Source organism: Dryobates pubescens, chromosome 27 (genome assembly GCF_014839835.1).
Source record: "Dryobates pubescens isolate bDryPub1 chromosome 27, bDryPub1.pri, whole genome shotgun sequence".
NCBI lineage: Eukaryota > Metazoa > Chordata > Aves > Piciformes > Picidae > Dryobates > Dryobates pubescens.
Genome location: NC_071638.1, coordinates 508,554 through 522,092, shown reverse-complemented (window position 1 = coordinate 522,092; position 13,539 = coordinate 508,554). Strand labels below are relative to the sequence as shown.

Here is a 13,539-nt window from a genome sequence, read left to right as displayed (position 1 = left end):
GAGACTTGATGGGGTGCTTGGTGCCATGGGTTAGTTGTTTAGGTGGTGTTGGATTGGTTGATGGGTTGTAGGCAATGATCTTGAAGGTCTCTTCCAGCCTGGTCTATTCTATGTATTAACCTCAATTTCTTTCCTGTAGTGAAAGCTGCAAAACTGGAGCCAGTACTCAAGGTGTGGCCTCACCAGTGTATCCACGGACTGTACTCAGTCCTGCTTGTTACACTCTGATACAAGTCAGGACATCATTGGCTCTCTTGGACGCCTGAACACAGTGCTGGCTCATATCCAAACAGCTGCCAACCAACACCCCCAGGTCTTGCTCTGCTGGGCAGCTTCCCAGCCACTCTTCTCCAAGCCCAGTGCATTGTCTGGGGTTGTGACCCCTGCAGCTCAACAATTAGGCAGCCCTTTAAGAAATGTTAAGGTGGCATTCAAAGTGGCTTAAGTAATTTCTCCCACAAAAGCCTTCAAACTGGAATATGGCACTGTGGGAAAGTCATTCATTTACACTTGTGTAATTTGTTACAAGTGTCATTATTACAATTAAATCCACTTAGGGGTGGAAGAGGGAAACCATTTTGCCAGGTTGCCAAATGTGGCATGAACAGATCTGTTACTGCTCTCGGGGCTTATTAATGCCTCCCACACTGAAAGGTAAGTTAAAGCAGATTTTCTGCACTGGAGGAAATTAAGAGCTAGACAATCAGATGCCCACAGGATGGATTTTCATGTAGAGAACTACAGAACCACTGAAACAGCAGCCTACCTTAAAAAGAGGCTGAACAGCAGCCATCATCTCAACTCAAAGTCTGCTCTAAAGGTGTTACCACTGTGGGTCCCTGCAACAGCTGATTAGGCACTGGAATGGACGGCCCAGGGTGGTGGTGGAGTTGCCATCACTGGAGGTCTTTAGGAAAAGATTGGATGTGGCATGGTTTAGCTGATGTCACAGTGTCAGGTCATAAGCTGGACTTGATGATCTCAGAGGTCTTTTCCAGTCTTAATAATTCTGTGAAAGGTAGCTCAGCATCTGCAGGCACAAGCTCAGGCTGGAGCTGGTTTGGCTGCCTCAGCCAGGCCCTTTACTCAGGCCTGGCCCAGAAGGATTTGGCCACAGAGGCTGCAACTGAGGCAAGTCAGTACCTCTGCCCAGCACTCTGCAAACATGGGTGTAGTATCTGCAGCATGCAATAAAGTCATACCCCTGTGTTCTCCTACTTGCTGTCTCTCTTCATTCATCTACTTCCCCTGCATTTTTTGGAACAGTGTTTGCTTTTCTTGTGCTCCCATTACAAAAAAGTCAATGAAAGCAATAGCTGCAGAGCCCATTACTATGGGAAGAGGTGGTCTCTGCTGAGATCAGAGCATAGATCAGGAATAACATGATCACTTGACCACAGCTTCTTTCTTTCTTGGGCACTCTGGGGCCATCAGAGGCATCTCAAGAGAGTTAAACAGATCGATGAATGTCAGTGAAGCCTAAGAATCTTCTGTCATCCACCTACTGCCAGGAGCTGCCTTTCAACATCAAAGATACATTGAAATAATTATCCTTGACATCAGAGTGCATGAAATTCTTGCTTTAGTGGCTTTTATTCTCTCTATGAAGTATGCATATGTATATATATACACACCTGATATGCCCCCAGTCTACTCCTTCAAAAAAGGGATGACTCTTTATTTCCTCTACTCCATTACTACCAATTCTATTCTCCGAGTCGATACAAAACCTGAAAAAGCGAGAGGGGGGTGGGGGGAGAGCAAAGGAAGTGTTACAATAAATGCAGACAGAAGCAACAGCAAATAGAGCTGCTGTGGGAATCTGAGCAAGTCCTTTCAAATTGTTCCATCACTTGGCATGACATAAAAGCAGCCTGTTGCATCTAGGAGAGAAGAGAGAGAGTAGAAGCAGAATGTGATCAAGAGTCCCAAACCAAAGCAGCTATGATGACAGTAACTTACACTTTGCTCCAACTGCTGAAGCCCTGTCTTCAAGGTTTGTTGTGACCATTTGAGGCTGTGCCCTTAAGAATGGGACAGTGCTGGGACACTCTGGCTGAATGCTTTGGTGTAGAATGAAAACACTCAGATATTCTAAATGAATTTCATTGGTAGATTGGCAGAATGCAGCTTTAAGTTTTAGTGCAGTGGGAATTTTTCTCAGTTCCAGCCTGTTCTGCCTTTCCAGCCTGTCTGCTTCTCAGCAAACTAGCCAGAATGACCTTGAGATAAGCAAAACTAATCCCTGCATGTGCTTTGAAGCCTAATAAGAACTCTCTTCCTTAATAACTGCCTTTCTTTCTCTCTCTAACCCCTTTTTGGGGAAAAAGGGAGGTAGGGGGAGAGAGGAGGGTACAGGGGGGGAAATGCTCCTCTGTCTGGAGGAGGGAATTTTGTTGTGTTATTTTCCTTTGCTGTATATTTCTGTATATATTGTAAATACTGTATATATTGTGTTATATATAACCTGCATTCCATATATGCTTATAAATATAGCTTTGCTTCTCCAACTGAGTTGGCTGTGGTTTCTTTCTCTGTGGGGGAGGGAGAGCTAGGCCTTCTCTCAATTCACCACATTTGTGAAAAGCTGCTGCAAGTTCTAGCCCTGTAAGATTAGTTTGGAAGGGAAGCTTAAATCCTTAACACTGAACATCCCTCTACCTGTTCACCATTATCTAAAATCCATGTTTCAAAGTTGAGCTGATAGGAACAGATACACTCAGTCAAACAGGACTGCTCACAAGTGTAGCAGTTTGGAACTACAATGAGCCAGACATTCAAAACATGCCTGTTCTGCCTATCACTCTACTCTTCCCTCTCCTTAGGGGTCCAGGTGACGGTGGTACCAAGACCCAAGGCCTGCTTCTGATAAAACCCAGCTGCATAACCTTGGGTCAGACTCCAGAAGAAATTACCAATTTATGAGAAACAGCTCTAAAAAAAATCTGTGGAGTGGAAGAAAAAGGTAAGTCTGAGAGACAGTGATAGGATTGTTGACATGGGGACTTACATGCTGAAGTAGCCTGGAGGAAAAACACCAAGAAGGAAAACTATAAAATCCTACATGATCAAAACAGGGAAGTGAAAGCCAGTTAAGGATTTATTCTGACAGCAAGTCAAGCATTTATTCTGGGCAATTCCCTTCTCCCCTGGACTGATGCCAGTCTGGGCCTGGCTAGAAAAACTGCTGAAGCATCCTATCAAGGAGCCTGGTGAATACAGTGATACTTGGCCTAGGAGTTCACTAGATCCTAGCTAGCAAAGCTATAACTGCATTGTATTTTTTTACACTGTCCTTGCAGTCTCTTTGAGGGTAGCAAAATGTGTCAACAGTGACACAAAGAGGAAGGTTTACAAAACAGGACAAAAAATATGCCCAAGTCAAACAAAAAGCTTGGTCCTTCCAGATGTGGAATCATCTGAGGGGTGGTACTTGGTAGCAGGGGAACGTGGGCTGTTGCTCTAAAAGGCACCTGGCCTTTGTTAAATGAAATCCTGTCTGCCTAGGTGAACACAATCTCTGGTTGTCAATTTAGTTATCCTGAACTCAATCTCTCCACACAATCACATCATTCAGATTTGCCAGGCAGTTTTCAGGTGGGAAGAATCCAACAGCATGAGACTGAACACATCCAAGTGCTGGGTTCTGCACATTGGCCACAGCAACCCCATGCAGTGCTACAGGCTGGGGTCAGAGTGGCTGAGAGCAGCCAGGTACAGAGGGACCTGGGGGTGCTGGTCGATGGTAGGCTGAACATGAGCCTGCAGTGTGCCCAGGCAGCCAAGAGGGCCAATGGCATCCTGGCCTGCATCAGGAACAGTGTGGCCAGCAGGAGCAGGGAGGTCATTCTGCCCCTGTACACTGCACTGGTTAGGCCACACCTCGAGTCCTGTGTCTAGTTCTGGGCCCCTCAGTTTAGGAAGGAGGTTGACTTGCTGGAGCGTGTCCAGAGAAGAGCAACAAAGTTGGTGAGGGGCTTGGAACACAGCCCTATGAGGAGAGGCTGAGGGAGCTGGGGTTGCTTAGCCTGGAGAAGAGGAGACTCAGGGGTGACCTTATTGCTCTCCACAACTCCCTGAAGAGAGGTTGTAGACAGGCAGAGGTTGGTCTCTTCTCCCAGGCAACCAGCACCAGAACAAGAGGACACAGTCTCAGGCTGTGCCAGGGGAGGTTTAGGCTGGAGGTTAGGAAGAAGTTCTCCACAGAGAGAGTGATTGCCCATTGGAATGGGCTGCCTGGGGAGGTGGTGGAGTCACCATCATTGGAGGTGTTCAGGAGGAGACTTGATGGGGTGCTTGGTGCCATGGGTTAGTTGTTTAGGTGGTGTTGGATTGGTTGATGGGTTGGACACGATGATCTTGAAGGTCTCTTCCAACCTGGTCTGGTCTATTCTATTCTATTCTATTTTATATCAACACACTGATATTAAAAAAAAAAATGGGGGGAGGGTAGGGACACTTCAGCAGGAAATTCAGTAATACAGCAAGTTAGGCTATAAACTGTCTCCAGTTACAGCTTGGAGTGATCTTTTACTTGTAGGTGACTGTCACTTAGGGGGGAAAAAAACCCAAACAACAAACCAAACCACACCAAACCTGTTTATATTCCTACTGCAGCCCAGACAGTTGGTTGATGCTGAGTACTAATAGACCTCAAACCTTGTAACAATGTTTAGCCAAGACAAGGCTCAGGCTTTTTCTGAACTTAATCTTTATTGCTTTGATTTGTTTCCATTAAAATAAAGAAACTTAATCTGCAACTTCTTTTAAGATGAAATATATGTTGCCTAAGCTGTCTAAGCTGTGAGGGGCAAAGTGTTTCTGTTACTAAACTGTAACAAAAAAGTTCATAAATGGAGACAAGCTAATGACTTCAAGTAGTCATTGCATATGAACAAAGAAACTGCCTGAAGTAGCTAAAAATGCCCCAAACACAGGCAAGACTGAGGAAGGAGTCCTCACTCAGCAGCATCAATGTGTTCTTTGCAGAAAAGAACTCAGGATGCTGACAACACACAAGAAAAGGTTAAGCAGCACACTACAGAAATGGACACTGAAGATAGCATAAAACTGTTAGACAAAGTTATTAATGAGGATTAGCTAGAATTAAATAATTTGAACTGTTACTATTGCAGTAACTGATTAAGAGCTGTTTGTTGTATGCTACTGAAACACTGCTTGGAATAAAGCCTAGTTCTCTGCTCTGCCTAGGAAAAATGTTCCTTTTGTTTTTTGCCTGTAACAGATCATCTATGTAACCTTGTCATATTTTGGGGTGACAAAATAAAAACCAAATCCAAAAGCAACAAGTCCTTCCAAAAATCCCAGGGCAAGGGGACACAGTCTCAAGCTGCACCACAGGAAGTTTAAGCTCGAGGTGAGGAGAAAGTTCTTCACTGAGCGAGTCATTCATCATTGGGATGTGCTGCCCAGGGAGGTGGTGGAGTCACCATCCCTGGAGGTGTTCAAGAGGGGATTGGATGTGGCACTTGGTGCCATGGTCTAGGCATGAGGTCTGTGGTGACAGGTTGGACTCGATGATCCTTGAGGTCTCTTCTGACCTTAGTGATACTGTGAGAGCCTCTCTGCCTGACAGCGACACCAAAGCTTGTTGCAAAGACTTCGCTGCAAAACTGGATGGATTAGAAGTTGTCATTGTGAGAAATGACATTTTGAGTACATTCAAACCATCCAAAGGTTTCTGTTCAGAGCATTAAATGCTGGCAAGTAGCCATTTTCTAATTCCCTTCAAGAACAAAGAAAACAGAAAAGTGTTCACCACTTTTCCCCCTCTTCTGCTTTTGCTTTTTTTTCCCTAGTCTTCTCCCTTTCTCCTGACAGATGGTACAATCTGATCATGACAGCTTCCTCCTTCATGCTAAACAAATGGCAAAAGGAAAAATAACTTAAAAAATAAAACAAATAATCATCCAATCAAGAATGGCAACACAAAGGAAAACAACTTTCTTTTCAACCTCAATCTTCCCTCCTGCAGAACAGAAAGTTAACCTATTGGAAGATGACTGTCTGGATGAGTGTCAGAAGGGGGCTTTCATTACTGACCTTAGAATTAAATCCTTTGCTTTCTCTGAAATGGGCACCTCTGGAGGAAACACCAATGTTTCTTTCCAGTTCATAACTTTTCTGTAAGTCTCCTGTGGTGTTTCTGAGCAGAAAGGTGGATACCCTGCACAAAAAAATAGAAGAGCAAAGTGAGCTGTGCCTCTCCTTTTGCGAGGAGAGGCTGAGGGAGCTGGGGTTGCTTAGCCTGGAGAAGAGGAGGCTCAGGGGTGACCTTATTGCTCTCTACAACTACCTGAAGGGAGGTTGTAGACAGGCAGAGGTTGGTCTCTTCTCCCAGGCAGCCAGTACCAGAACAAGAGGACACAGTCTCAGGCTGTGCCAGGGGAGGTTTAGGCTGGAGGTTAGGAAGAAGTTCTCCACAGAGAGAGTGATTGCCCATTGGAATGGGCTGCCTGGGGAGGTGGTGGAGTCACCATCACTGGAAGTGTTCAGGAGGAGGCTTGATGGGGTGCTTGGTGCCATGGGTTAGTTGTTTAGGTGGTGTTGGATTGGTTGATGGGTTGGACACGATGATCTTGAAGGTCTCTTCCAACCTGGTTTATTATTATTATGATGGCTCCCAAAGCCAACAATTAGTACTAGCCAGAAGTTTTCTCTATGGCAATGCAACATTCAAGGTTGTTTTGTTACTTCCAATTAATGAGTCTCAAAACCATCTAATAATGAACTGAAATAATTACTGAAACAGCTGAGATATTATCTTGTAGTGTCTCCCTGGAAAGGTGGGAGGGCTTTAAGAGTTCTCTAGAAGCTGAATTTGAGGCTTTCTTCAAGTAGAACTGAATGAAATTCTGGTACTTCCACTATGCAGGGGAGATCAGACTTGGTGAACTACTGGACCCTGTTATCTTTGAAGCCTTTAAATGTTTCTTAAGTTGAGGTCTTTAACATACCTATTAGCATTTCATACATAATCACTCCCAAAGACCACCAGTCACACAGCTTGTTGTACCCAGTCTGCATGAATACTTCTGGTGCAATATAGTCTGGAGTTCCAACAGTAGAATATGCCTGGAAAAAAGAAGAAGAAATATTTTTATACTTTGCAAAGCCCTTTCCTGGGGATTCACATATTGGATCTTGGTTTTGGGATGGATGGGAATGCTTAAATTGAGAATTCACACTATCTAAAATCCCAAGACCATTTTTTTTCCCCTTTACACAAAAACCACAGAGAACCTTGAAAGTAAATGGAAATCATCCTCCTAAATGTGGTAAAATCACAGAATATCCCCATTGCAACATCAGTTTTGCCAGCATGGAAATGGTGATTGGTATTTTGAGTATGGCTTTGTTATGCTAGAGGGATAGTCATCTTCATCAACTACCTGAAAAGTGGTTGTAGACAGGAGGGGGTTGGTCTCTTCTCCCAGGCAACCAGCACCAGAACAAGGGGACACAGTCTCAAGCTGTGCCAGGGGAGGTTTAGACTCGAGGTGAGGAAAAAGTTCTTCACTGAGCGAGTCATTCGTCATTGGAATGTGCTGCCCAGGGAGGTGGTGGAGTCGCCGTCCCTGGAGGTGTTCAAGGGGAGATTGGACGTGGCACTTGGTGCCATGGTCTAGTTGTGAGGTCTGTTGGAACAGGTTGGACTTGATGATCCTTGGGGTGTCTTCCAACCTTAGTTACTGTGATACTGTGATCTCTGGAGCTCCCAACACAAGGAATGACATGAAACTGTTAAAGCAGGGACAGCAGAGGGCCACGAAGATGATCAGAGTGCTGGAGCACCTCTCCTATGAACACAGGCTGAGAGAGTGGGGGTTGTTCAATATGGAGACAAGAAGGGTCCAGGAAGGCCTTAGAGCAGCCTTCCAGTACTTAAAAGGGGCCTAGAGGAAAGATGGAGAGGGTCTGTTTACCATGGCATGTAGGGATGAGTGGTAATGGCTTCAAACTGGAAGACGATTGATTTAGATTAAACATTAGGAAGAACCTGTACTCCATGAGGGTGGTGAGGCACTGGAACAGGTTGCCCAGGGGAGCTGTGTAGGCTCCAGCCCTTGCAGTGTTAAGGGGCAGTCTGGATGGGGCCTTCAGCAACCTGGTCTTGTAGGAGGTGTCCCTACCCATGGCAGGGGGTTGGAACTAGATGATCTTTAATGTCCCTTCCAACCCAAGCCATTCTCTGATTCTGTGATTTGCCTGACTAGAAACAAAAATACTTCATTTTAACAAACAAATGTTTCATTTTGGACCAAGTGGAAAGGCAAGAATAAGGCTGCTTTTCAAACAGTACCGAGACAACTTGTCACTTGAACTTTTTCTTCTCTCTGATTGTGGTGGTTCAGGCACATTCCAAAAGGGTCCAGCCCAGTGGGTGGTCACAGGAAGCCAGGTATTTCATCCCATAATGCCCTGCTGCCCTATAAAACATCAGCAGGGTGTCCTTTCTTCCTCTTTCTTCCCTCACCGCAGCCTGGGTAATGGGGTGAGCTGCCTCTCCTGGGCTTGGCTAGGCCCAAGGCCGGGTTGGGGGGGGAGAAAGAGCCCTGGGGGTTTGGGGTGTACCCGCAGGTGGGGGTGGGATGCTTTGGGGTATGTTTTGGGATCTCTCTCTTTTGTCACAGTGCTTGTGGTTCTCTGTAGAACTGTCATTGTTTTTCCATGTAAACTTTCCACCATTTTTGCAGTCTGTTTGTCTGAGGCTTTTCTTTTGTCCGCGGTGGGAGATTTGGTCTCTCAACCTACCACATTAATGGCGTAGCCAGGCAGGAGTTAGGGTTGTTGTGGCACACTGCAGATTGGATTGCAAAAGATGGAGAGTTTAAAGTCAGATCTGGCCCAAGTTTTCTTGCTGGGGCAACTGTGTGAGCTTCTTGTGGATTGCAGGGGGACACCTGGCGAGAGGCCGATGGCACGGAAATCCCTCCTGTTGTTTGTAAACAGCGAGGGGTGGTTCTTGCGGTGGCCATGGGCACGGGGCAGCTTGAGAATGCGAGACCTGCTTTTCCCCCCTTGCTCTCTGCGGAGCGGCAGGCGGCAGGGAGCGCAGAGGAGGAGGGCCAGCAGCAAGCAGACCGGAGTCAGGCCCGTTGTCGCTGCGGGGGGGGCCACCCGTGGCGAGTGGACGAGCGATCGCTCCCGAAACCCGAGAAGGTGAGTGGAGACTTCAGCTGGAAAGCTGTTCTCAAAGGCTCTGGGAACGCGTTCATGGCTTTGGCTGGAAAAGCTGTTTGAGTGCCCTAAGGGGTGGAGGTGACTTTGATTCTGCATTGCAGCGATAGAGATGGCGGGAGCCCTGCCAGGTACCGAGCGGCAGCAGTGGCTCTGCCTGTGCCGTGTCATGTACCGAGTGGCGGTGGCGGTCCTGCCCATGCCATGCTGTATTCAGGTGGCAGCAGCTGCTGTAGATCTCTTCCCTGGTTTTTGGATATGCTCCGAAAATAGCACCTAGCACCTGGCTCCTCCTCCTCTCTTCTCAGTGGGTTATGGTGCAGCTGCTCCCTCTTCCAGGGGAGGGCAGTGTAACCGGATGCTGTCATGCCTCGGTACGTGAACGCCCAGTGGGGGGCGGTGTACCTGCGATGTGCATTTGTATAGCCTCAGATGGTGGCTGGAAGCGGTCGGCGCTGGGCTTGGGATAGGCCTGTGCAGGTTTATGCGAGGCTCAACGCGTGGCTCCCTGGAGGGATGGAGAAAGAGCAGTCGTGGAGCCCGACTGTCCCGACTGGCTTGCCCCTGGGGTGGAAAAAAGCCCCTGAGGAAATGTAGATGCAAATACAGGTTTGGCTGAGAAGTTGTGAGGTTCTTCCAGGTGACCAGGATGTCCAGTGAGTCCATGAAGAATTCACACTGCAGAAGAATGACTCTGCGTCCCTGGGAGGTTCCACCAGATGAGGAAGAACTGGAATGGACTAATACTTGAGCCTGAATTAGAGACTGTGTGGAAGGATGCCCAGACAAAGACATGGACTTCTGCTAGACACATCATCAGAAGAGTTCTCATTTGATACGTTTTGGGTGCAGGGATTATGGTATAGAATACGGGGTGGCGTGTGGTGGTTCAGGCACGTCCCAAAAGGATCCAGTCCAGTGGGTGGGCACAGGAAGCCAAGTATTTCATCCCATAATGCCCTGCTCCCCTATCATCAGCAGGGGGTCCTCTCTTCCTCTTTCTTCCCTCACTGCTGCCTGGGTAATGGGGTGAGCTGCCTCTCTTGAGCCTGGCTAGGGACAAGGCCGGGTTGGTGGGGGAGAAAGCCCTGGGGGTTTTGGGTGTACCCCCAGCTGAGGGTGGGATGTTCTTGGGTATGTTTTGGGATCTCTCTCTTTTGTCACAGTGCTTGTGGTTCTCTGTAAAACTGTCATTGTTTTTCCATTTAAACTTTCCACCATTTTTTGCCATCCGTTTGTCTGAGGCTTTTCTTGTGCCCGTGGTGGGAGAATTGGTCTCTCAACCTACTACACTGATGAACTGTCTCATTCTTTGGCCTAGCTTCACCACATAGCTCTGCCATATCAGTCTTTGCTGGTGCACTCGTTGTGGGGATCTAACTCCAAGCAGGAGTAAGGGTGTGCAAAACAGCCCCTGCCAGGCAACCTGACTCCAATGTAATCTCATTATGTCTCATGAGGAAAGAAAGGACAACCCAAAAGCTTTATGGGAATAGTGCAGCAAATCTCATTAAAACAAAGTGTGAAAAGTCCCAGAATTTGAGAATTGCAATTTTTTTTTTGCTACAGGGCTAGAATTCTAATATTTCGTGGCCAACAGACACTCCCACAGAACGGCTTGGGTTGGAAAAGACCTTTAAGATCACCAAGTCCAACCACTACCTAACTCTACAGCAGAAGGGCAAACAAGTTTTCCTCACAGTTCCCTGAAAAAAGAGCCAAACAGCTAAGAAACAAATGGCTATGCATCTTGTGATACTGAACTGGAGGAATGAAATCAAATCAAATCTGAACACCAGGAGCTTAAACACACTGTCAATACTAGGTCAGCCTAGGAGGCAAACTCAAGATACAGCTTAGCTAAGTGTTTGCTGACTAACCTGACGTGGTGGTTTAGGCTGGGTGCTGGCCCGGATGCCACTGCACAGACCACACCTGGGAGGTCCCAAAAGGGTCCAGCCCACTGGGTGGTCACAGCAAACCAGGTATTTCACCCACAATCCTTTGCTCTATAAAACACCCACGCGGGGTCCTTACTTCCTCTTTTTGTCCCCCGCTGCTGCCTAGGTACAATGGCTGAGCTGCCTCCCTTGGGCCTGCCCAGGCCCAAGGCTGGGGGCGGGGAGGAGAAAGAGCCCTGGGGGTTTTGGGTGTACCTGCAGGTGGGGATGGGATGTTCTTGGGTATGTTCTGGGATCTCTCTTTTGTCACAGTGCTTGTGGCTCTCTGTAAAACTTTCATTGTTGTTTTCCTGTTTCTCCATTGAAACTCTCCACCATTTTTTGCAATCCGTTTGTCCGAGTCGTTATTTTTGCCTGTGGGGGGAGAATTGGTCTCCCAAACCACGACACCTGAGCTTAGCCCAGATGCTTGTAAGGGAAACAAAGGCATGGAGAAGAGCAAGGTCTTGCTAGCCACAGCTCTGGAAGCAAACAAAGAAAGCCTGATCTCACGCTATCCTACTACTGGAATCACTGGACCCCCTTCTTTCCAGTTATTAGCCATTTTGAAAACCTGAAGGGAGTGGCATCTGTAAAGGATGAGGACCTCATAGTTTGTACAAACCAGCAGCAGCAGTGTTGAGTTTTTATTCCACATTTTCCACAAACAGAAGCACAAAAAACTAAAAAAGAAGAAGGTTTTATGAACTCACCAGCTGTCGCCTGTTTTTCTTCCACGTTTCTGCTTTTCTCTTGGAGTTCATGTTCTGAAATGCTAATGTACAAAATATTTATTAGGTAATAAATGCATTTTTAACAGTAAAAGGTCGACAGTCTGTTCACAAAGACTAACTGGTTTGTGTCTTTAGAATGCTTTAGTCTAGAAAGAAATCATAGAACCACAGAACTGTCAAGGTTGGAAGGGACCCCCAGGACCAGCCAGTTCCAATCCTCCTGCTAGATCAGGGTGCCCAGAGCCACATCCACCCTGGCCTAAAAAACTTCCAGGGATGAGGCTTCCACTCGCTCTCTGTGCATCCTGTTCCAGTGTCTCACTACCCTCACAGTGAAGAGCTTCTTCCTAATGTCTAATCTAAACCTCCCCTCCTCTAGCTTGGCTCCATTCCCCCATGTCTTATCACTACATGACACCCCACGAGTCCCGCTCCAGCTTTCTTATTGTGTCCTTCCAATATCTGAACGGGGGCCTACAAGGTCTCCTTAGAGCCTTCTCTTCTCCAAACTGAACAATCCCAACTCTCTCAGCCTGTCTTCATAGGAGAGGTGCTCCAGCCCTCTGATCATTCTTGTGTCCCTTCTCTGGGCACGTTCCAACACATCCAGATCCTTCTTATAATAGGGGCTCCAAAACTGGATGCACCACTCATGAGAGCAGTGTAGAAGGGGAGAATCATGTCCCTTGATCTGCTGGCCACACTTCTCTTGATGAAGCCCAGGATCTGGCTGGCTCTCAGGGCTGCAAGTGCACACTGGTGGCTCATATTGAGCTTCTCATCCACCAGCACCCCCAAGTCCTTTTCTTCAGGGCTGCTCTTAAGCCAGCCACTGCCCAGCCTATATGGGTGCATGGGACTGCCCCAACCCAGATAGAGGACCCAGCCCTCCAGCCTGTCCAGATGCCTCTGGATGGTTCCCTTCCCTCCAGTGTGTCTGCTGCACCACACAGTTTGGAGTCATCAGCAACCTCACTGAGGGTGCACTCAATGCCACTGTCCATGTTGCCAAAGATGTTGAACAAGCCTGGTCCCAGGACTGATCCCTGAGGGACTCCACTTCTCACTGGCCTTCACTTGGACACGGACCCACAGACAGCCACTCCTTGGGAGCAGCCATCAAACCAGTTCTTTATCCAGAGTGGTCCATCCATCAAACCCATATTTCACCAGCTTGGAGACCAGGATGTTGTATGGGACAGAGTCAAAGGCTTTGCCCAGGTCCAGATAAATGACATGAGCTGCTCTCCCCTTGTCTATTGATGTTGTGACCTTGTCATAGAAAGCCACCAGGTTTGTCAGGCAGGATTTGCCCTTGGTGATGCTGTGCCGATTGTGCCCAATCACCTCTTCGTTATTCTTTTGCCTCAGCAGTACCTCCAGGAGGATCTGAGTGGCCTACAGTTCCCTGGATCATCCTTCTTTCCCTTTTTGACAATGGGGGGGTATGTTTGCCCTTTTCTAGTCAGTGAGGACTTCCCTGGACTGCCAGGACTTTTGGAATATAATAGAGAGCAGTTTAGTGACCCTGTCTGCCCGTTCCCTCAGCACCTGTGGGTGCACCCATCAGCTCCCATGGACTTGTACACTCTCAAGTTCTTCAGATGGTCACAAACCTGATCTTCACTCACAAGATCCTTCTTCCAGCTCCTGCCATTATCTTC

The 13,539-nt window shown here is 47.4% G+C and overlaps 1 protein-coding gene across 1 annotated transcript in view; it reads right to left on the bottom strand.

Moving 5' to 3' along the window:
• Positions 1-13,539, bottom strand: part of STK38L (serine/threonine kinase 38 like) — a 37,351-nt gene that overhangs the window by 5,403 nt on the left and 18,409 nt on the right. Inside the window, exons 8-11 of the mRNA XM_009896104.2 lie at positions 11,855-11,916; positions 6,978-7,095; positions 6,064-6,187; positions 1,635-1,730 (exon numbers count right to left, since the gene is read on the bottom strand). Coding sequence (XP_009894406.2) covers positions 1,635-1,730; positions 6,064-6,187; positions 6,978-7,095; positions 11,855-11,916 — 400 coding nt within the window. The remainder of the gene's footprint in view (positions 1-1,634; positions 1,731-6,063; positions 6,188-6,977; positions 7,096-11,854; positions 11,917-13,539) is intronic.